Genomic DNA, 24,804 nt, shown 5'->3' with positions numbered 1-24,804 from the left:
ACAGCCATTTGATTGGATGGCACAATTCATTCTGAGATGTGATTGGTGTTTAGTAGCTGTCTGTCATGTTCTCAGAATGTCATTGGTCAGATCAGGTTGTCCTCTGAGGGTACCAGGAAGTGTGTAGTTGTGGGAAATTGTGGAGACCGATGGTGGTGCTTACCCAGGTATGTTTCAGAATTAGCCAGGGATCTTATCATTGCAGTCACACTTTGATGTGAAACACTTCCTTATTCAGTAGCCAACACCTGTCAACGCTGGCTTGTATTTCTACCATTAGCTAGTAAAACCTTTCTCAATTCAGAGGTTAGAAGAACTGAATCTCTGGTTGAACATAAAACACCAGCAGTAGGCTATGCCACATGATAGACAGATACATTATCAAGTTAGTTAGCTATAGTCAAAAACATCAACAACAAATCAGTCACTGTGAATCTATGATGGGTACCTTACCTGACGTATCATTTTGTCATTGACTGTGTTAGGGAGGTCCAGTGTAAGAGATGCAAGCGGTGTTGCGACTGACACTAGTGGCTGTCCCTATGGGTGTGCTGCTGTCCAGGACCATGGCGTGGGTGTCCAGCGGCAAGACACACCCAGAACTCATCAGCCGACTAAGGGGTAGGACCGTCAGATGTATGAACAGTCTCAAGGCTAGTGGTTCCCCTGACCTGGATGACGCCAAGTCCTGGACTAAAGAGTCTAAAGCATTTTCTATGGAGAATCTTTTTTAAATTAAGAATCTCCATTGAAAGTGTGATTTAGCCCAGAATTTGGCATAATCAGTATTTGGGAAACTGCCTTTAAGTTTGTTCTCTTTGACCGTGTCAAATATCCTAACGATCATCTTGCTCCACAGAACATGGGGTGATCCGCAGTGATCGGGTGTTTGATGCCATGCTGGCCACAGACAGAGGGATATACTCCAGAGACTATCCCTATGCAGACTCTCCTCAGTCTATAGGTATTCAAGAACACTACATTTAGAATGTCGACCTAATTAATACCTGTGGAATAATTACACAAATAACAATACTGTATTAACATTGTTATATCATTATTTAGTAATTGCTTACAGCGCAACATATAGAATTGTGAAAGGTGACCTCTATCTATTGTGATCTTAATAATAATAATAATAATAATAATAATAATAATACATTTATTTTGTAAAGCACTTTTCTCAGTACTCAAAGACACTTCACATCCATGGAGAAGACAGTCAATAATACAATTAAATAAAGTAATAAAAAAAGTACAGACAGAAGGCCAAAAAAAAGGAGAAGCCCGGTATTCACAGATGTTCTTTGTTTTCATAGGGTACAGGGCGACAATCAGTGCCCCACACATGGTAAGCATCTCAGCACATAGGACTGGCTCCCCAGTGTGACACGTGGCCAAGAGGTCACCCTCAAGGTCCAAGGGTGACACTTGAGTTTCCATGGCTACCTCATCACGAGAACATGATTCGAAATCACCTCCACTACAACAGAATGAGCTAGTTTGACTTGAAATAGGAGTTATTTTGATGCTTATTATGGATTATGGATGTTGTGTTTTCTTTAGCATGCCCATGCTCTGGAGGTGCTGAGTGAGAAGCTGACTGACGGGGCGTCTGCGTTGGACGTGGGATCAGGAAGTGGCTATCTCACTGCCTGTTTCGCTAGGATGGTACGTTCCAGAATCTAGTCCTACTTGAGGTGTTGTTGAATGTCAATATTGAACAAAAGAGTTCCTATATACTAAAATACTGCATACGACTATATATATATTGGGAGACCTTCAGATGTATGGTAGCTACCAGGGGATCCTAGAGGAGGCAGAAATCGGAGGACGTGTTTGATACCATTCCTTATTCTATGCCATGCATTTACAATGAGCCCATTCTCTGAAGTCCACCTCCACCAGCCCTGCCCTACCTCAGATGTACGATACAGCATCTACTGATGAGCCCATCCTGGCTGTAGCTACATCAGAGGCAGGTCTTCCAGCTACTTCTTCCTTCCCACGTGTTACAGTATTCTCTTCTTATTGCCTCCATGTCCTGCAGGTGGGACCCTCTGGGAAGGTGGTGGGGATAGAGCACATAGACGCGCTGGTGCAGACATCTGTGAGGAATGTCCGGTCTGACGACTCAGAGCTGCTCTCCTCAGGACGGATCAGACTCCTCAGTGAGTCACGTGACCTCAAGGCTGTGTCATCAACGTGTGCCAGTAGTAAACAGTCTGTGTTTCAATGTCCCCACTAGCATATACCACTGCGCTGACAATGCATGGCCGACATTTTTTTGATTGATTGAAAACTTTATTAGAATGTTTGCAGAAGTAGGTACATGAAAGTACATATTACATACAAGGTCAAACTAAAAGGATAAAAACCCAAGAAAGCCACTGGCTTATTTCAATTGGGGTCCTTGATTTTCAATTCATCGTTACATGTAAGACAGACATAAGAAAAGAACTAGTACTATCTACATGATAATACAGACAAATAACTACTACTATCTACAAGATAAACGTACATCCATCATGGGAAGAACAATACAACAAAACATAAGGTATGTACAGCGGGTAGGACAGGTGGGGACATACACCACAGGTGGGGGCGGGGGACAAAACACAAAGTATGTACAGTGGGTAGTTCGGGTCTTTTAATCTGATTTTTGTTTTAGAGGGTCCAGTTACGGATTGCGGCCTCCTGTAAATGTTTTTTGAGAGTGGTTTTGAAGGTGGGCAGTGTTTTGCACTCCTTTAAGATTATAGGAAGGGCGTTCCACATCTTTACTGCATAGTTTGCAAACGAGTTTAAACCCTTGTTTGTGGTGCAACGCGGTTGAACGTGGTTCGTGGAGCTTCCTCTGGTGTTGTATGTGTGGACGTTGTTCACTTTTTGGAAGTATGTTGACAGGTACTTGGGTGTCTTTGTGGTGTAGCGTATCTTGAAGACTAGGCCCAGTGCAAGCTGCTGCACTCTGTCAACTACTCGTAGCCAATCAAGGCTCAAAAAATGAGCAGCGGTTAGATGTGTCCTAGGGTTGAGGCCTAGCAGAAGCCTAACCAGTTTATTTTGGGCTGTCTGGAGTCTTGTTTTATGGGCCTTTGTGGTTCTATAGTACCATGATGTTACGGTATAGTCGAAGTGACATTGAATGAGAGCTCCTGATAGGGTCCTCAGTGTGTTTTTACTGACAAGTGAGGATATCCTGTACAAGAATCTAGTTTTATGGTTCACTTTTTTGATTACTTTTGCTGCCATTTTATCTCCGGAAAGATTTGCCTCTAAGATGGAGCCCAGGTATGTAATATCCTCTTTTCTTGTGATATTAATGTTACCCACTTTTATTTTAAAATGTTCAGCCTTTCTGAGTTTAGATGGGGATCCGTATAGGATGGTTTCAGTTTTACCTAGGTGTATTGATAGTTTATTGTCAGCTAGCCAGATGCAGATTCTACTCAGTTCAGTGCTTAGCGCTTTTTCCACCTGCAATATGTCCCTGTCAGAGACCAGCAGAGCCGAGTCATCCGCGAACAGGAACAAATTGCAATTACATGCTGATGACATGTCATTCACATATATTAGGAACAGTAAAGGTCCCAATATGCTTCCTTGTGGAACGCCGCAGGTCACTGGGAGGGGGGGGGACAGTGTTCCATTCACACTAACCACCTGTTCCCTCCCCTCTAAGTAGGATTGCATCCAGCTCACCGATGTTCTATCGAACCCAATTGCTTTCAGTTTATCTAACAATATGTGGTGATCTACTGTGTCGAAGGCCTTCTGGAGGTCCAGCATGACCATGCCGCAGTACTTGCCCGAGTCCACCTCATGGTTGATGTGGTCGTTCAAATAGAGAAGGCATGTGTCAGTGGAATGGGATGTTCTGAATCCTGATTGAAATTCATACATCAGATTTTTTTCGGTAAGGTACCTATCGACCTGTTCATAAACTATTTTTTCCATAAGTTTCGAGATGGAATTAAGAATAGAAACAGGTCGGTAGTTGCCTGGGTCTAATTTGCTTCCTTTTTTATACAGTGGGGTTACCCTTGCTATTTTAAAGTCAAGGGGGACGTGTCCCTGTTTGATGGAGAGGTTTATTATGTGGGTGATGATTGGGGTAATGGTGGCAGCATTCAAGATTCAATACTTTGTACGCAAATACAATACACAGTATAAAATCGAGACGTAATCTGAGAGAAATAATTCTGGGTCAGTGACTCAGTCCATAAAGAGACTGATAAATACTATAGTTAAGTGATAAAACACTTAAAGATAAGTGTAGTTGGGTTGACTTCATACTGCCACCGGCTAGTCATCATGAGTGTTTGTTGGTGACATCACAACTGTGTTTAACGGTCTGTGGTGGGGTTTTCCCATCAGCGGGAGATGGCCGGCTGGGCTTCCCAGAAGGAGCTCCGTATGACGCCATCCATGTTGGGGCTGCCGCACCTACACTCCCCAAAGCTGTAAGGACTCTTCTGTTTGATACTGTTTAAGTGTTAAACTGTTAAAGAAAAAGTGTTGTTTGAACATTCTGAATAGATTACAAGAGAATGAGAATGGTCTTGTTCACACAATGTGCACACTTGCCTTTCTGGTCATTTGTCCAGCGATTCTATAAAAGCATAATCATTACTTATAGTATTACTGAGTTGATTGGGGTTTACTGCCAAGGGATCCAGCGATATTCTCTCTGTCTTTATATCCCTTGCTCTCTTTTTTTTACCCTCTGACTCTCTCTCTCTCTCTCTCTTTCTCCCTCTCTCCATCCATCCCTGTGTGGTCATGTCCACAGCTCCTGGAGCAGCTGAAGCCTGGAGGGAGGTTGGTTCTGCCCGTGGGTCCTGACGGTGGAAGCCAGGTTCTAGAACAGTATGACAGGCAGAATGACGGAACCTTCCTCAGGAAAGCTCTCATGGGAGTGGTCTACGTTCCTTTGACTGACAAGCAGCGCCAGTGGCCTGGGTAGGTATTGAAACAGACATAGATCTTGCTGTAGTAAGTGTATAAATGGGGGAATATTGTTTATTTGTCAAATAAATTATATTGTTTTTGCCAGACCAAGACCTAGCCTCCATCTATGTGAATTGACATGATCACACAGCAGACTTGATGACAATTTCTTCTATTTTTATTTAGTAGAATGCATTTATCCATGTTTAGTCTCCTTTGAGATATATAATCTATAATCTCTTTTTCAAGTTCATCATCACGCATCAGAGTTGATTCTCCTAAGAGCTGCTGTGTGTCTCCTTCCCCAGGGGCGAGCTCTGACTGCAGTGTGGTTGCCCCTGCAGGAGGTGGCGCTGGTGCTGCAGCAGCTCTGGGGTCCTGTAGAACCTCCACCATTTCCTGCTGCCTAGCAACATGCCAGCAGCAGCAGCAGCAGCAGCAGCAGCCTGCTCTGTGACAGCTTCTCACTCTGCCCAGAGTGGTGTATTAGAAGAGCGGCGCCAATGAGCTTCACATAGTTCCATATATCTGATTTACCCAAATATTGATATTGATATTTTTCTATATATTATTGATTATTGAACAACTGGTTGCCTTGCAACATCCTCCGTTGGTGTAACATAAAGGAACTAATTGGCATTGGCCAATAGATAATTGACCTGTTCATTGACGCCACTCTTCCTTATAGAACACCTTCCAAGCGCTTACTGACTGAAACTGGACCACAGATGATCCTTGTTCTAGTGTCAAGGTTTGTCATTGTCAAGGGATTAAAGAGTCCGTGGTCACCTAAATGGTTCATGTTTTATACATGGAGGAAATGTATTCAGAATTGTATGCCATGTGGAAGATTATTTTTCATATTTCTGACTGAAAGTTTGGGATATTCATGCATATCCATATGCAAGGTTAATAAGATAAACTTGTCTTGTCTTGATAAGAAAAGTAAACAAGTTAATGAATTTATTTCTAATGTTTGTTGTGAATCTAGTTAAATGTAGTCTGACCTTTTTCTCTTATGACCACCCTGTGATTCTGGAACAGAAGAACAATATTCTCCACACTCTCTACTGCTCACTGCTTTTACCATATTTAAATTATTGTGCGGAGGTTTGGGGCAATACTTATAAATGTAGACTACAATCACTATTAATGTTGCAAAAAAGAGCCATAAGGTTAATTCATAATTCCGGTTATAGAGATCACACAAATTCATTATTCTTAAAATCAAAAACATTAAAATTCACGGATCTGGTCCACCTTCCAGCAGCACAAATAATGTATAAAGCAAATAACAACCTACTCCCTGGGAATATTCAAAAATAGTTTTTTGATAGAGATGGGAGTTATAACTTGAGGGGGGAGTTAAATGTAAAACATTTATGTACGTACAACGTTAAAACGTTTTTGTATTTCTATATGTGGAGTGAAGCTGTGGAACGGATTGAGTGTGGAGCTAAAGCGGTGTCCAAGCATGACCCAGTTCAAAAAGCGGTATAAAAACATGGTTTTCACCAGGTACGAGGAGGAAGAAGGGCTTTGACAGTCACCAGTTGTTTTCACAGATTATTTGTTTATTTACATTATTTGTTTTCTATTGTTGGTAAATATGTAAATACTTAAATACATTTGATTTAATAATAATAAATAAAATATTATATTAATATTGAAGTTAACTGCAGATTATTAATTATTAATCTCTGAGTATTGGAGAAGGGGTAGGATTAAATAAGATTATGCTTCTTCCTACTCCTTTTCGGACATGTTTAGTAAATCGTTTTCTTTTTTTTTCTTGTTATAACTATTTCTTTTTTCACATGTTCGAAATAAAGCTTTCATTCATTCATTCATATTTTCTAGTTGCACTTTATTTTGAAAAATAATCGAAATTATGATATGTGCAATAACACCATTGTTTATTAATAAAATGTATCGAATCAAAGTACCAAGGTCTATACAATTATTTACATAATATGCAACTGTGATGGCCGGCAAGTGATCTTTAGTGTTTGCAGATGATGTTGGGTCATTTTTTTAATACGGTGCCATTTGGACTTCATAACTTGTGAAAAATACATTTTGATTTATCTATATTTTAATGTTCTATTATATAAAGGACATATCTAGCTTGCTGAAAAACATAGTGGTCGAGCTCAGGCACCTACATTTTATTTTATTTAGAATACCCTCTGTAGTTGAATAGGGCGAGTGTCTCCAGAACAGAGTGGACACATAACAGGGTGGACATTTTGAGTTAAAGTTAGCCTTTAGCCTGCCTGTGTTAGCATAATGCCTAGAATGACCATGAATACTTGATGAGGAATCTAATTTGCACTAAATGCTTTTTTTTTGAAATTATTCAATTTGATTGATCAGGAAAATGAAATAATAATAACATACTGTATTTGGAAATGTATATGTTTTTAATAGTTATTTGTTGGATTGAAGTTGAATGAACAACACTGGGGACATCCCAAATCCCATGCAAAATCCAATTTACATCTTTAACCAAAGCTTTTAAAATGTAGAAAACAACAACTTAGAAGCCCATATCATTGTATTCATAATAAATAACAATTGACTATACATGACAAACCTAATGGAATTAGTATTTGTCCAAATTTAGACAAAATACAACATGATTTAGTACTGGGGACGGAAAAGGCACCGTATAAAAAAAAAAAAATGACCCTGTTGCTTTAATCATAGAGGCATGCATGGGCCAGTTCAGTTTAGTGTGACATCAGATTTGGATTTGGCTTTCCTCAACGTTCGATGCTTTTCAAAGCATTTGCATAACATTTATTTAGATTACCACATTTACTAGGCGTTAGGATGGACAGCTATACATTGGACAACACTGTGACGCAATCAATAAGCGTCGATTTCACTGCAACGACGTTTTTCTTGACAGACCCACAGGGAGATGCATGTGAGTGTTTCCAGAGTATGTTCCTTATCTTTTACCGGACAAATTGTGGTTATAAAGAATAAACCTAAGCAAGCTTTAGAATCGCTCATGAATTAGCTTTTACGTTATTTCAAGACAAATGTGTCTATTCGCCAAGTCTTTCAATCAGACAGGTGAGAAATAACTCGCTGTGAATGTACTCCACTGACAACTGTTAAAAAATAGGGAGATGCGATCTACGAAGTGATACAAGAACACGTTCTTAATCATACAGTGACCGCGATCTCTTCTGCCGCCAGGTTTCATAAACATCTCACAGCAGTCACCGCGCACAGCGCAATGGAGTCCAGTAAAACCGGGGCATCAGAGGCAAACTCCCCCGGCGAGACAGCCATCGCTACCACTGCCAGCGACGTGAAAGAACCGTGCAAACGTAAAAACGAAGACGTGGAGGACCAGAAGAAAAGCACCCGAGGAAAGAGACGGAGAGGAGGTGGTGGGAAGAACCAACGTCCGGGAGAGAGATACATCCCCCCACCGCAGAAACGAAACCCTGGGGTTAGCTTCAGCCAGGAGCACTTTAATGAGACAACTTACTACTTTGAGGATGGTCTGCGCAAAGTGCGCCCATACTACTTTGAGTTCAAAACGTACTGCAAGGGTCGGTGGATTGGGAAAAGTCTTCTTGAAGTCTTCAGTAGTGAATTCCGGGCTGAGCCTTTGGAGTATTACAAAGAGGCGGCCAAGATTGGACGCATCCGACTGAACGAGACGCCTGTTGATGACCTCACCATAACGCTCAGGGTTAGTTACATTGTGCTCCAATATGCACACACTACTACTGGTATGCTGGTGTGGCTAGTAGAACTTAAATAAGACAGTCCTAATACTGAATGTGGTCTATGGCAATGATTTTCGGCTTTTGAACAACAACAACAAAAATGTTCCCTGCTTTTCCCTTCAGAACAACGACCACATGGAGAACACTGTCCACCGCCACGAGCCGCCTGTGGTTGGTCAGCCCCTGGAGATCCTGGAGGACAACGGGGAGGTGTTGGTTGTTGACAAGCCCGCCTCGATGCCCGTTCATCCCTGTGGACGCTTCCGCCACAACACTGTCATTTTCATCCTGGGGAAGGAGCGAGGCATCTCTGGTCTTCACACCGTCCACCGCCTGGACCGCCTCACCTCTGGGGTGCTGCTCTTTGCTCGGACGCTAGAAGTGTCTCAGAAGCTGGACCAGCTGGTGCGAGACAGACAGGTGAGACTAACAATATTATGTTCATAGTTCTTCTTATGTTCCTCTTCTTAAGCCCAGTTTATGCTTCTGCGTAAAATAGGCCCGCGTAGATTGACGCGCACCTCTCCAAAAATGTAACTACGCTGCAATTTCTACGCAACCGTAAGCACAGTGATTGGTCCGCTTGGTAGCACATGATTCCGATATGATTCCGACTCTCTCATCGGCCAAAATGCGGAAGCCATGACAGAAATGTCATTTACTTTTTCTGTAATTACTTATTAATTAAGATTTGAAAAATTATGATAACCATCGTATTATCTTAGTTTAATGACATTTCAATGCATCATAGAACTTTCATTTACAACAAGCATAACAACCTAAAAAATCGCTATTATGCCGCTTTGAGTACCGTTCCAACGGAGCGCACTATGGAAGCGTCAGGCACAGCCTTCCTATAAGAAGCACGATTCACATTTACGAGATGTACAATCCTGTTTATTTAGAAATAAATGATTAGTTACAGGGAGCCCCATGGCTGTTCGTTAGGTTTAAATTATATTTATGATAGACATATTTAATGTAAAGTTATCTATAACAACTGTGATTGGTCCGCTTGGTAGCGTCACATTCCGACTCTCTCGTAAATGCTGAAGTCATGACAGAAATGTCATTTACTTTTTCTGTAATAACTTATTAATAAAGATTTGAAAAATGATGCTAAGCATCTTATTATCTTAGTTTACTGTCATTTCAATGCATTATAGACATTTTCTTTACAACAAGCATAACAAAAATACGTTTTTTGATCGCTATTATGCCACTATGAGTACACCGACCGACGCGGTCCGTGGTCCGCGGACCAACGCAGAACTATAAACTTGGAGAGCCCACGCGTAGGCGCGAGTAAATTCGACGCAGAAGCATAAATCGGGCGTTACTCTTTAGAAAACTCCACATCATAGAATCCAGCACGCTCTCCCAAATAAATGCGTTATTATTATTATTATTATTGTTATTGAAGCAATAATGAACATTCGGATCCATATAAGAGGAGGCTGGTGTGGAGGCTGAGAAATCGGAGGACGGGCTCATTGTGTGTTTGAAACCATGCCATGTATTAGCCTACAATAAGCTTGTCCTTTGAATTTCTAACTTAACCAGACTCCACTGATGAACTCTTCATATACTTATGGAAAACCTGGTTACAGCATGCACTCTACATTAACTTCCTCTGTGTGGTCTTTGTATCACTGTGTCTCAGTGACACCGTGACAAATATATTTACGATGCGTCCCCTCTTCCAGCTGGAAAAGGAGTATGTATGTCGGGTGGAGGGGGAGTTCCCTGAAGGCGAGCTGGTATGTGAGGAGCCCATCCTGGTGGTCTCCTTCAAGGTGGGCTTGTGCAGGGTGCACCCCAAAGGGAAGGCCTGTCGCACCGTGTTCCAGAGACTCAACTACAATGGAACCTCCAGCATAGTCCGCTGCCTCCCGGTCACTGGGCGCACCCACCAGATCCGGGTCCACCTCCAGTTCCTGGGCTTCCCCATCCTCAATGACCCCATCTACGGCTCATCTGCCTGGGGGCCCAACAGGGCCAAGGGAGGCCTGGTGGGGATTAGTGATGAGGAGCTGCTCAATGCTCTGCTGGAGGAAGAACGTTCCAAGGCGAGTCACCACCTTCACCTCCCGGACATGCCTGATGACACTGTCACACAGGAGGGCAAGGCTGGGGGGGAGCTTGATGCTGGGGTCAATGGCAAGGAGGCACAGTGCGTCATCTCAACTAGTGTTCCCGCATCTGATGTAAGTGCAGCGCATTCTGAAACAGGGAAGGGTGTGCACAGTGCCTCAAAGGAACCAGAGGTGACCCCACAAGACTGTACTTCTATCTGTAAACTGAGTGAGGTAGAACACGGAGCAGCCCAGGGCCACAGCATTGCAGACAGTTGTCCCACGCAGGACTCTAGCCCTAGTGGTGATTCGTCTAGGAAACTACAATCTCCAGGACCAATGTCAAAAGATTCAAATGTGGAACAAACTGTGTTTAAAGACTCGGATGCTTCTAATATTCGAGACCCTCTGTGTGGCGAGTGTAAGATGGTGAGACCAGACCCCACAGCTAAGGAGCTGATTATGTACCTCCATGCTCTACGTTATAAAGGACCAGACTTTGAATATTCAACCCGCCTTCCTGATTGGGCTAAAGATGACTGGGTTGAGGATTGAGGCAGTAGTGTTCATTGATTCAACACAACTAGAGAGGAACATGTATGATATACAAATTGTATTTGATCAGAGGGCCAAAATGATGCAATGTGTCACATTTACACTTGTAGTGTCATTGAAGTGACAGATCCTGGCGTTGAATGCTTTGTATTAAAGAAACAACATGCTCACTCCAAAAATGTACTCAAAAGTACTGTTTAGGTGCTAAATCTTGGTGGAATATATATTTTAAATTTGCATTGATTGCTTTGTAATCATCATTTAATTGTGAATTCAGTTCTAGAATACATGATTGTCCTCCTGAATTGTGCTTTGGATGGAATAAAATATGTTCTCCATTGGACAAAGTCTTGCTTTTAGGATCTAAGAATCTTAATTTTGTTTTGAGCTGTGCTTATGAATAAACTAAAATAAATTAAATAAAGTGTGACTATTATTTAAACAATTATTAGTTACCTTGAATAAAATGAAACCCCATTCTGCAAGAAAAATGATTTAATGTTTTACTTATGTAAAAGTATATAAACTCCTCAAAAAAAGTTTGGGAACGTTATTTCAGTCGATTCTTCCTCCCCTTTAATAATACCAATTGGTATTGTATTTTATATCGTTGGAAAGCCTGATAAGGCACCGTTACAATGAGGTACAACTTGTAAGGATCATGCATTCGTGGAATGAGTAACACAGCTAAACGTGTGGGTAGCGGCCCAATTTTTTTTGACAAAATCCCCTGCAATATTCTTCTGTTGGTATTCACTCTCGTTTTGAGCTTCAAGTGCTGGCAGGTGTATGTCAGTCATAGGGCTTTCACACCGGCAAAGAACCGTGCCGGTTCGCGTTCGCGAACCAAGTCTGGAACCGGCCGGCGCGTTCAGACCGAAGCTCAATTGGTTCGGAACCTGAAAAGTTGGTTCGCAGCGGGCACCAAAAAATAGTGGTTCTCAAGCGCGAACCAAAACGTAGAACAGTCACGTCGTCAGTGGGTGTGTCCTATTCTAGGCTGCAGAGACCAGCAAGGAGGAAGTAGACAAAATGTAATCTAATCTAAATCTAATCATTAGTGATCAAAAACAATATCAAAAGTGTCATTATTCTCTCTATCTTCCTCACATGCTCAGCAAACACACACACGCACACGCACGCGGACATGCGCGAACGCGAATTTCGTAAGCCATTTCTATTCCAGTAATGGAGCAGCTGATTAAAAGAACGCATATAGAAAGTGTCTTTTGTTTTGTTTCACAGAAAATTGTGTTTATTTCAGATACTGTAGTAGTGGAAGATATTATCCTCTTTTCCAGTGAAGTAGCTGCCATCTAGTTGTGAATTGTTTTGTTTATCCCGCCCCTTCATCACCCAGCGTTGATGACGCGGATGGTTCAGGTTACACTGGTATGAACGCGGGCTCGTTCGCCAGACAGCACCAAGGTTCAGAGGTTTCCGAACGCGAACGCGAACCGGCATGGTTCTTTGCCGGTGTGAAAGCCCTATCACAGGTGTGTGACTGGCACCTGAATGGCACCAATTGACAGGAATGATATTCTGGGGCCAGTGGCGAATCTGGGACCTAACTCCATCCTCCAGGATGACAACGCTCGCCCCCACAGAGCCAGGATCATCACAGAGCACCTCCAGTATTTGGGAGTGGAGAGGGTGGAATGGCCTGCCGTGAGTCCAGACCTCAACCCAATTGAACACTTGTGGGATCAGCTTGGGCGTGCTGTACGTGGCAGAGTGACCAACGCAACCATGTTGGCTGACTTGCGGCAAATCCTAGTTGAGGAATGGGATGCAGTCCCACAGCAGTGTGTGACCAGGCTGGTGACCAGCATGAGGAGGAGGTGCCAAGCTGTTGTGACTGCGTATGGATCTTCCACACGCTACTGAGGTCCCTGACAGTGTAAAATTAATAAAGTGTAAAAATTGCCAATATGTGTTGTTTTTTCCTTATTACTGTGGGAGAGTGCAATCATCCAATCCACCAAGCAACTCAAAACGAGAGTGAATACCACAGAAGAATATAGGCAATTTTGGCAAATATTTTTGGGCCGCTACCCACACGCTACCCACATACTCACACGCCTCCCGCCCAACCTGGATCCATACCAGTTCGCCTACAGAGCCCACAGGTCCACAGAGGACGCCATCGCGACGACGCTCCACGCCACTCTATCCCACCTGGAGAGGGGAAACAGCTACGCGAGACTGCTCTTCGTGGACTTCAGCTCCACCTTCAACACCATCCTTCCAGACAGGCTAGTGACCAAACTACTAGACCTGGGTCTATCACACTCTATATGTGCGTGGATCAAGGACTTCCTGACCGACCGCCCCCAGAGGGTGCGGGTGGGCCCCCACACCTCCACAGCCCTCAGCCTCAGCACTGGGTCCCCCCAGGGCTGCGTGCTAAGCCCCATCCTCTACAACCTCTACACCCACGACTTCACCCCCGTCCACCCCAGCAACTACATCGTAAAGTTTGCCGACGACACCACCGTGGTGGGATGTATCTCGGGGGGGGACGAGGCGGCGTACAGGGATGAGGAGCAACTGAGCAAGCTGTGCAAGGTTAACAACCTGCTGCTGAACAAGTCAAAGACCCAGGAATTCATCGTAGACTTCAGGAGGAAAAAGTCCGAGATCCAGCCCCTGCTCATCGACGGAGAGAGCGTGGAGAGAGTCTCAACCCTCCGATTCCTGGGACATCACATGCGGGATGACCTGACCTGGAAGGACAACACAAAAGGCACCATCAAGAGGGCACAACAGCGGCTATACACCCTGAGATGCCTCAGGAAAGAACACAACAAGCAGGATATACTGGTGGCCTTCTACCGCGGCGCAGTGGAGAGCATCCTCACCTACGGCATCTGCAACTGGTTCTACAGCTGCACAACAGCGGAGAGAAATGCGCTACAGAGAGTCGTGAGAACAGCACAGAAGATCACCGGCGCCCCCCTCCCCTCTCTGGAAGAGCTGTACAACACACGCTGTCTCAGGAAGGCCTCCAAGATCTCCAGGGACCCGACCCACCCTGGGCACGTACACTTTATCAGGCTGCCCTCGAAAATGAGGTACAGGACCCCGGCCGCTAAGACAAACAGACTGAAGAACTGCTTCTACCACAGGGCCGTCAAGGCCCTGAACACAGCAAAGGCCTAAGTTCTGGGCCCAGGACAGTCTGGACGGATTGTATGGCAGCTAGTGCTGAGGCACAAACATGTACATTTCAAGCCTGCAAACTGTGACACTTTAAATAACGTGAAGAAATACTTTTGTGCAATATGACAACCCTAGTTGACTATCTGTGCAGTATAGTACAGTGGATTGTGTACATAGCCTTTATTTATGTAAACCAGCTCCTTACCTTCTTGTGATTTTATTCTTTTTCTAAAAGTTTTATTTTTTTCCCTTTCCTAACACCAGGGGAGCCACCCCTCCTAAATTTCGTTGTTTGGTACCTGTACTGTAGCAATGACAATAAAGTCATTCATTCATTCGTTTAGCTGTGTTGCTCATTCCACGAATGCATGATCCTGACAAGTTAGTACCTCGTTGTAAAGGTGACTAATCAGGCTTTCCAATGATATAAAATACAATACCAATTGGTATTATTAAAGGGGAGGAATAATCGACCAAAATAACGTTTCCTAACTTCTTTTGAGGGGTTTATGTGGGCATTACAATTACAATTCATTCAGATTTACCCAATATTGATGTTTTTATTGGACTAAAATGTAAATAACGGGGCTAACAAGACTTCAGGGGGGGGGGGGAGGCAGTTTCAGCCATAAAACACGGCTACTCTCAAGTAAAACTAAAGTACCGCACATTTGGAAAATCTCTTTAATCTCTATCTTTAATTGGTTTAAAGAAAATACGTTTCGCAATTGAAATTATAGTGTCTATTACGTTCGAAAATGATCATCTAAAAGCAATATTTCATATGTGTCATGTTAAATGTTATTAGATATGTCAGATGACAAAGGGACGCGCCCTCTATTCACAGCTGTGAATGTGTGTTGCTTAACGCAGCTCTCTGTTCAATTAAGAAAACAGGTGAAAATGATTCGTACGGTGAAATCCGATTGGCCAGACAGTTATTGTCCGGCTAACTAAGCAGAGAGGACCCAATATAATGTCAGAGAATCGCGTATTCTGACATGTTCCAACGTGTATTGAGAATGGCGCATGAAGGAAAACATCACTATATTTTACATACCTCCGTAGTTCTTCTTCTGCTATGTTCCTTGTCGGTCCGGTTTCAATGTATTGGCTTCAAAATTATTAACGGAGGAGTCGAACGAAATGCAACCAAAGGTGACTCCACAGGCGTCAGCGCAGGGAGGATTCTGTTTGGAGGACGGGAGTTCCAATCGGGGCAAGAGGGGTCAAAACACATTGCCAAATCAAGCAATGGCTCTCTCCAAGATGATGACGATTATCAAGCAGATTGGGCAGGTGAGAACAGTGGTTGGTATGCCAATAATTCTTCCTATACAAACATTATCTCTGAAAGTGCTTCAGCTATTGCATTGCTTAAGTGGATAATAGGGTGATGCCCATTGCAAAAAGTTTGAATTTCTAATATTTTACCAAATGCCTCTTGGCAGGGTGGGGGCATGCACAGAAAAATCTTCCTGGGGGAGAAAAATATGTACTTCAGTCACTTGTACAGAACCTCTGTTCTGTACATGTCCAAAAACACTTGTTTATAATGGCCTTTGAATGTATTCATATTTTTGCTCAGTTTTACACTCGTATCTAGTCCTTTCCAAAGGGAAGCCCCACAAACAGAGATGCACATACTTTTCAGAGTCGTACAAACACTAGGCTGTTTTAGATTCAAAGTCCCTCTTAAATAGTAACCACCTTCTCTACTCATATACAGTAAAAACAGCGAAGTGATTGCTGATATCATTGATTAATCCACTTATCGCCTTACTTTCCAGATTGTTTGTCAATATATTATCGATTAGGCTGGCACACTCGGATGTTATCCTGCTTGGTCTTGAAATGGTTGGAAAAAGGCTCAAACTATACATTGCTTCAATTAATTCATCTGTTTTCCCATGTTTGTGTGGATTTAACAGGTCATAGTTAATCTTTTGTTTTGAAGAGGAAAAGAACCTTTCCATGTTAATCATGAATGTGTCCATGTTAGATCCTGGTTTTCTATAAACATGGCTTATAATGATGTTTTTCGTTCTTTCCACATTTATTTCCAGCGTAATACATTCCATAATATCATCAATTATGGAAATTGACATCTTACCCACAACCTTGCATGCGAGTCATTCATCCACAAACAGTGCTATACCCCCACTCTTTCCATTCCCTCAACTGGTACAATGAAAACTATATCCCTGTATAACAAAATCTGAGCCCCTATCTGCATCAATCCATGTTTCAGATACCGCTATGATATTAAAGGGTTTTTTGAAATGTCCTAAATACTCGTATCTTCTGAAAATTGGCATACATACTTCTACTGTTGAAATGTATTATAGATCCCAGCCTTGCTGAGGCAGCATGGAGGCGCATGGGGTCATCCTTACAGTGTAATAGAGGTGGAATGCAACTCAGAGTTACAGGATCCGGTGCTTCCCAATTGCAGCTGAATCAAGGTAAGGTAACTGGGAACCTTTTTATGAATTTAATTGCAGTGAATCTCTCCATTGTTTGAAATATTGTTGTGTGCACCTTATTGACTACATGTTTCTTTTCTATCCTTTCATAGGAAGCGCACCCCCCCTTTCCCTGACCCAGGTGTCCGCTAACTGTGGCTACTCTATGTTGAGGAACCCCCTTGGCCTGGTTTTGAATGCACCCTATGGTGGCTGCAATATGGTGCAAGAGGTACATGAAATGCTGGTTTAATTGGCTCTTACAGTAACTTGCATAGGATGTTAATGTTTACAACAATGCTTGCCTACTGATTTTATTTCTTGGCCTACCTCCAAACCAAGTTGTTTCCTGGATGTTATTCCTGTTTCTGAAGAGCTCTGATCCAAGTGTTTCTCTTTTCAGAATGGTAATTATGTTCTACCAATGGTTTGGCAAGGTATTCAAGTGACACTTTCCTGCCCCATCCCTCCTTCAACTCCTGCTCTGGATACTGCCCCCACTCCAACTGCGGGACCACCCACGGTTCCTCCTTATCCCTGGTACATAATTCCACCTAGTCCAGAGACTACTACAACTGCGGGACCACCCACGGTTCCTTATCCCTGGTACATAATTCCACCTAGTCCAGAGACTACTACAACTGCGGGACCACCCGCGGTTCCTCCTTATCCCTGGTACATTATTCCACCTAGTCCAGAGACTACTACACCTGCGGGACCACCCACGGTTCCTCCTTATCCCTGGTACAGAATTCCACCTAGTCCAGATACTACTACAACTGCAGGACCACAGATGGGCCTTCCTTATCCTCATCCCTGGTACCTGATTCCACCTAGTCCAGGTACTACTACAACTGAGGAACCACATCCTCCCTGGTACCTGATTCCACCTCCTGAGGGTACTACAACAACAACTGAGGGTCCACAGATGGTTCCTCCTTATCCTCATCCCTGGTACACGATTCCACCTCCTACTGCCCCCTCTACAACTGGGGGACCACAGATGGTTCCTCCTTATCCTCCATATCCCTGGTACATGGTGCCACCTAGTCCAGATACTACAATTGGGGGACCACAGATGGTTCCTCCTTATCCCTGGTACATGTTTCCACCTAGTCCAGATACTACAACTGAGGCACCACAGGTACTACTACAACTACCGGTTTGGCAAGGTATTCAAGTAGACACTACACAGGTTCCTCCTTATCCTCCTTATCCCTGGTACATGGTGCCACCTAGTCCAGATACTACAATTGGGGGACCACAGATGGTTCCTCATCCCTGGTACATGTTTCCACCTAGTCCAGATACTACAACTGAGGCACCACAGATGGTTCCTCCTCATCCTCCCTGGTACCTGATTCCACCTCCTGAGGGTACTACCCCCACAACTACAACTGAGGGAGCTCCGATGGTTCCTCCTTATCCCTGGTACATGATTCCACCTCCTACTGCCCCCTCTACAACTGGGGGACCACAGATGGTTCCTCCTTATCCCTGGTACATGTTTCCACCTAGTCCAGATACTACAACCGAGGCACCACAGATGGTTCCTCCTTATCCCTGGTACATGGTGCCACCTAGTCCGGGTACTACCCCCACAACTACAACTGAGGGACCACTGATGGGTCCTCCTTATCCCTGGTACATGTTTCCACCTGCTTTCCAAACTCCCACCACAAACCCTGAACCAGCCGCTGCACCTGGGATGCACCCTCTGTGGTCCCCTTATCCCTGGTACCTAATGCCACCTGATCAGGACGCTTACCCCACTACTACAACTGGGGGACCACAGATGGTTCCTCCGATTCCCTACTCCCACCGCAACCCCTGAACCAGCCACTGCATTCAATCCTACAGAGCGACCGCCTATGTTGCTACCTCCTAAGGGTAATGCTTGGCCTGGTTAACCCTCTTTTCAGCACTTGGATCCCCATTGCGCCTAGGTTTTAGTTCAACAAGTAGTTTGAACTGGTAAACGACTGTTTCAGCATCATTACTTTGTTTGCATCAAACATTTGTTTCCAGTGACTTTGCTTTACCATGATTGTCTGTTCACAAGACGCATGATAATTTTTTACCCTGTTCCTTACTGTCTTCTAAAGTGGAGAGATGCGCCTAGGTTGCACCTAGGTTCCAGTTCAACAAGTAGTTTGAACTGGTAAACGACTGTTTCAGCATCATTACTTTGTTTGCATCAAACATTTGTTTCCAGTGACTTTGCTTTACCATGATTGTCTGTTCACAAGACGCATGATAATTTGTTACCCTGTTCCTTACTGTCTTCTAAAGTGGAGAGATGTAGTGTCATTGTGCAAAACCGATCAATAAAGTGCTGTTTTACTGAGTTCTGTGTTCTCCTTTTTGTAAAACACCAATAGGGTGTCAAACCCCAAAGGGAAGGCCTGTCGCACCGTGTTCCAGGGACTCAACTACAATGGAACCTCCAGCATAGTCCGCTGCCTCCCGGTCACTGGACGCACCCACCAGATCCGGGTCCACCTCCAGTTCCTGGGCTTCCCCATCCTCAATGACCCCATCTACGGCTCATCTGCCTGGGGGCCCAACAGGGCCAAGGGAGGCCTGGTGGGGATTAGTGATGAGGGGCTGCTCAATGCTGTACTCATATACCGTAAAAACAGCGAAGTGATTGCTGATATTATTGATTACTCCACTTATCGCCTTACTTTCCAGATTGTTTGTCAATATATTATCGATTAGGCTGGCACACTCGGATGTTATCCTGCTTGGTCTTGAAATGGTTGGCAAAAGGCTCAAACTATACATTGCTTCAATTAATTCATCTGTTTTCCCATGTTTGTGTGGATTTAACAGGTCATAGTTAATCTTTTGTTTTGAAGAGGAAAAGAACCTTTCCATGTTAATGAAATTTAGGAGGGGTGGCTCCCCTGGTGTTAGGAAAGGGGAAAAAAACACATTTAGAAAAAGAATAAAATCACAAGAAGGTAAGGAGCTGGTTTACATAAATAAAGGCTATGTACACAATCCACTGTACTATACTGCACAGATAGTCAACTAGGGTTGTCATATTGCACAAAAGTATTTTTTCACGTAATCTAAAGTGTCACAGTTTGCAGGCTTGAAATGTACATGTTTGTGCCTCAGCACTAGCTGCCATACAATCCGTCCGGACTGTCCTGGGCCCAGAACTTAGGCCTTTGCTGTGTTCAGGGCCTTGACGGCCCTGTGGTAGAAGCAGTTCTTCAGTCTGTTTGTCTTAGCGGCCGGGGTCCTGTACCTCCTTTTCGAGGGCAGCCTGATAAAGTGTACGTGCCCAGGGTGGGTCGGGTCCCTGGAGATCTTGGAGGCCTTCCTGAGACAGCGTGTGTTGTACAGCTCTTCCAGAGAGGGGAGGGGGGGCGCCGGTGATCTTCTGTGCTGTTCTCACGACTCTCTGTAGCGCGTTTCTCTCCGCTGTTGTGCAGCTGTAGAACCAGTTGCAGATGCCGTAGGTGAGGATGCTCTCCACTGCGCCGCGGTAGAAGGCCACCAGTATCTCCTGCTTGTTGTGTTCTTTCCTGAGGCATCTCAGGGTGTATAGCCGCTGTTGTGCCCTCTTGATGGTGCCTTTTGTGTTGTCCTTCCAGGCCAGGTCATCCCGCATGTGATGTCCCAGGAATCGGAGGGTTGAGACTCTCTCCACGCTCTCTCCGTCGATGAGCAGGGGCTGGATCTCGGACTTTTTCCTCCTGAAGTCTACGATGAATTCCTGGGTCTTTGACTTGTTTAGCAGCAGGTTGTTAACCTTGCACAGCTTGCTCAGTTGCTCTACCTCATCCCTGTACGCCGCCTCGTCCCCCCCCGAGATACATCCCACCACGGTGGTGTCGTCTGCAAACTTTACGATGTAGTTGCTGGGGTGGACGGGGGTGAAGTCGTGGGTGTAGAGGTTGTAGAGGATGGGGCTTAGCACGCAGCCCTGGGGGGACCCAGTGCTGAGGCTGAGGGCTGTGGAGGTGTGGGGGCCCACCCGCACCCTCTGGGGGCGGTCGGTCAGGAAGTCCTTGATCCACGCACATATAGAGTGTGATAGACCCAGGTCTAGTAGTTTGGTCACTAGCCTGTCTGGAAGGATGGTGTTGAAGGCGGAGCTGAAGTCCACGAAGAGCAGTCTCGCGTAGCTGTTTCCCCTCTCCAGGTGGGATAGAGTGGCGTGCAGAGTCGTCGCTATGGCGTCCTCTGTGGACCTGTGGGCTCTGTAGGCGAACTGGTATGGATCCAGGTTGGGCGGGAGGCGTGTGAGTATGTGGGCCCGGACTAGTTTCTCGAAGCACTTCATGATGATTGGTGTGAGTGCCAGCGGGCGGTAGTCGTTTAGGCAGCTCACCGTGCTTTTCTTCGGGACTGGGATGATAGTTGAGGTTTTCAGGCAGGGTGGGACGGTGGCCTGGGACAGGGACTGGTTAAAGATGTTGGTGAAAACCCCGGCCAGCTGGTCGGCGCAGTCTCTCAGCACCCGTCTCAGGACGCCATCCGGCCCCGAGGCTTTCCTGGGGTCCACCGCCTTCAGTACGCGTCTCACCTCATGCTCTGTGAGGGTGAGGCTGCTGAGAGCTGGAGAGAGTGGTGTTTGTGTTGCGGTTACCTCCGTTCGCCCCTCGTCGAACCGGGCGTAGAAGGTGTTCAGCTTTCCCGCCAGCAGGGGGTCGTCCTCTGCGGCTGTGAGCCTGTTGGCTCTGAAGTTTGTCATCTGCTGAACCCCCTGCCACATCCGCCTGGAGTCGTTGCTCAGGAGGCATTCCTCAATCTTCTCTCTGTGCTCTGCCTTGGCCGCTTTGATGCCGCGCTTTAGGTTGGCCCTGGTGGAGCTGTACAGCGGTGTGCTCTTCCCTGCGAAGAAGGCGTTGTCCCTCTCGTTGATCAGTTTTTGGACCTTCCCAGTCATCCATGGCTTCGTGTTGGGGTAGACCCGGACCCGTTTGTCCACGGTGACTGAGTTGGTGCAGTTCACTATGTGGTTCAGAACCGACGACGTGTACTGTTCCAGGTCCTCATGCTCATATTCCTGCCATAGGGTGTCATTTAGGCAGATCTGCAGTGGAGCGGACCCTTCTGGCCAGGTTCTGACAGTCTTAGTGGTGATGGGAGCACTTTTCCCCATTATAGTGTATGCAGGAATCAGGAGGATTGACACATGGTCAGACATGCCTAGATGAGCTAGCGGACTAGCCTTGTAAGCACGTTTGATGTTGGTGTATACCTTATCCAGTGTTTTTTCTCCTCTCGTTGCACATTTCACATGCTGATAGAACTTGGGTAGTACTGCCTTCAGGTCGACATGATTAAAGTCCCCCGCTATGATGTGAATAGCCTGTGGATCAGTGCTTTGTTGGCTACTGATGACTTCATATAGTCGCGCCAATGCTACTCTGCTGTCTGCGCTAGGCGCTATATACACACATGTAATTAGCACCGCGTTAAACTCCCTAGGGAGGTATGTGGGTCGGCATTTAACAGTCAAGTATTCCAGGTCTGGGGAGCAGTGGCTACTTACAGTTTTCGTGTTTCAGCACCAGCTGTCCTTCGTAGATATAATGAGGCCGCCTCCGCGGGTCTTCTCACTCAAGTCAAGAGTCAAGTCAAGAGTCAAGAGTCACTTTATTGTCCCATCACTGGGAAATTTGTATTGGGCTTACACCCCACAGCAGCCAACAAAGAGCAACAGACAATACAGGATATTAGCACATAAACAGAAGGCAGACCTGATTAAAACAAGAGTGGAAATAAAATGATAAGCAAGATAAGTTACATTCATCTGGTGCAGTTTAAAAGTTTAACAGAAACGGGAATAAAAGAATTTTTAAATCTATTTAATCTAGCGCGGGGGACTCTGAACCTCCTCCCAGAGGGCAGCAGTTCATACTCTGCATGTAGGACATGGGAGGGATTCATGAGAATTCTACTAGCCTGTCTGAGAGTAGCCTGTTCAAAAATAGACTGCAGGGATGAGTGGTCTTTCACCCCTATGATCTTCCATGCAGTCTGTATCAGTCGGACCAGTTTGGACCTTAGTTTTACAGATAGGTTACCAAACCAAGATGTAATGCCGTATCTGATGAGACTCTCTAAGACAGACTGGTAGAAAAGTAGCATAAATTTTGGGTCAACACCATGAACTCTAAGGCGGCGTAGGAAGTGTAGTCGTTGTTGTAATCTGCTACAAAGGCTGTCTACATGAGTGCTCCAGGTGAGTGAGTTATCAATGAAAACCCCAAGATATTTGTAAGAGGCGACCTGAGAGATGGATTGTTTGTGGATGACCACAGGCCTGTGGTCCCCAACACCTCTGGGGTCGAACACCATCTCCTCAGTTTTCTTAACATTTAAAACCAGGCAGTTAACATCACACCATTTAACAAACCTCTGGATTTCAGAATAATAGTCATTTAGGTCACTGTCCTTTTTGATTAAAGCAAGGATGGCAGTGTCATCCGAAAATTTTATGATGCGGTTGCTAGGGTAGGTGCTTCTGCACTCGTTTGTGTATAAAGTAAAGAGCACGGGGGAACTGACTATACCCTGTGGAGCACCAGTGCTTATGGTTCTGGGTTCCGAAAGAGTGCCATTAACACTGACCCGCTGTGTGCGGTTAGTTAAAAAGGAGTGATACCATTTTATAATGAGGGGGGGGACATTAAGCCCATTTAACTTCTCAATTAAAAGGTGCGGCTGTATCGTGTTAAAAGCAGAACTGAAATCAACAAATAGGAGTCGGACATAGTAGGTAGGGTCCTCTAAGTGCTTAGATATGAAGTGCACCATGGCTGAGGTTGCATCATCTGTGCCTGTGTTACATCTACTAAGCAGCGTTCGGTCAGCGCGGTGCAGCGTTCGCCCCTCCAAGCTAACAGTAGCGTCCACAATGTTGTCATTTAGCCAGGTTTCGGTCAGAATAATCACACAGCTATCCCCTACGATGTTGTTTTTGGCCACCTGTAGTCTCAGTTCATCCATCTTGTTCGTCAGGGATCTGACGTTAGAGAGGAAAATGCTTGGCAAAGCTGGTTTGTTTGGGCTTCTCCTCAGCCTTGCTAGCAGGCCTCCCCGGCGGCCTCGCCGTTTCCTACGGTCTCGCCGCCGGCGTTTCCGCCTCAGGGAGGGGACTGTGAACCAGGGCTCTCCCGGTAGCCTGGCGATGTCCTCGTCAATTCTGTATTGCTCCAGGAATTCCGCCGTAACTATCTTGTCGTTTTGCGTGCCGACTTCTAATAAGTCGAGCCTGCTGTAGGTACTATATACACAACTGTTCCCTATAAGTACTAAAAAAAAAGTGGACATACAAATGATCTTAAAAACACAATGAAACACCAGTGTGGTTGCCCCCCCAGCTGCAGCGACTAAGCGCGCGGCCATCTTGGGTCATGAATGTGTCCATGTTAGATCCTGGTTTTCTATAGACATGGCTTACAATTATGTTTTTCGTTCTTTCCACATCCATTTCCAGCGTAATACATTCCATAATATCATCAATGGCTATTGACATCTTACCCACAACCTTGCATGCGAGTCATTCATCCACAAACAGTGCTACACCCCCACTCTTTCCATTCCCTCTACTGGTACAATGAAAACTATATCCCTGTATAACAAAATCTGAGCCCCTATCTGCATCAATCCATGTTTCAGATACCGCTATGATATTAAAGGGTTTTTTGAAATGTCTTAAATACTCGTATCTTCTGAAAATTGGCATACATACTTCTACTGTTGAAATGTATTATAGATCCCAGCCCTGCTGAGGCAGCATGGAGGCGCATGGCGTCATCCTTACAGTGTAATGGAGGTGGAATGCAACTCAGAGTTACAGGATCTTGGGCTTCC

General features: G+C 44.9%; 2 protein-coding genes across 3 annotated transcripts; both read left to right on the top strand.

The window, feature by feature from the left end:
- Window positions 1–131: 131 nt before the first annotated feature.
- On the top strand, window positions 132–6,887 carry pcmtl (l-isoaspartyl protein carboxyl methyltransferase, like). Of its 2 annotated transcripts, none has more exons than XM_080548694.1 (9): window positions 132–167; window positions 486–621; window positions 860–964; window positions 1,320–1,351; window positions 1,567–1,671; window positions 2,051–2,171; window positions 4,381–4,466; window positions 4,796–4,965; window positions 5,298–6,887. In XM_080548694.1, the coding sequence occupies exons 2-9, from the start codon at window positions 504–506 to the stop codon at window positions 5,335–5,337; spliced, it is 777 nt and encodes a 258-aa protein (XP_080404820.1). In that variant the 5' UTR covers window positions 132–167; window positions 486–503; the 3' UTR covers window positions 5,338–6,887. The 2 variants fall into 2 exon arrangements, with proteins under 2 accessions (XP_080404820.1, XP_080404821.1); XM_080548695.1 differs by having other exon boundaries at window positions 5,262–6,887.
- Window positions 6,888–7,874: 987 nt separating this feature from the next.
- rpusd2 (RNA pseudouridine synthase domain containing 2) lies at window positions 7,875–11,718 on the top strand. The gene is made up of 4 exons (XM_080548683.1): window positions 7,875–7,900; window positions 8,164–8,668; window positions 8,829–9,125; window positions 10,412–11,718. Exons 2-4 carry the CDS (start codon window positions 8,204–8,206, stop codon window positions 11,333–11,335), a joined length of 1,686 nt encoding a protein of 561 aa, XP_080404809.1. The 5' UTR covers window positions 7,875–7,900; window positions 8,164–8,203; the 3' UTR covers window positions 11,336–11,718.
- The last annotated feature ends 13,086 nt before the right edge of the window (window positions 11,719–24,804 follow it).

The sequence above is a fragment of the Nansenia antarctica genome (assembly GCF_963989245.1).
Source record: "Nansenia antarctica genome assembly, chromosome: 1".
Taxonomy (NCBI): domain Eukaryota; kingdom Metazoa; phylum Chordata; class Actinopteri; order Argentiniformes; family Microstomatidae; genus Nansenia; species Nansenia antarctica.
The sequence above is the reverse complement of the archived record's forward strand: the minus strand, read 5'-3'. Positions and strand labels throughout refer to the sequence as shown.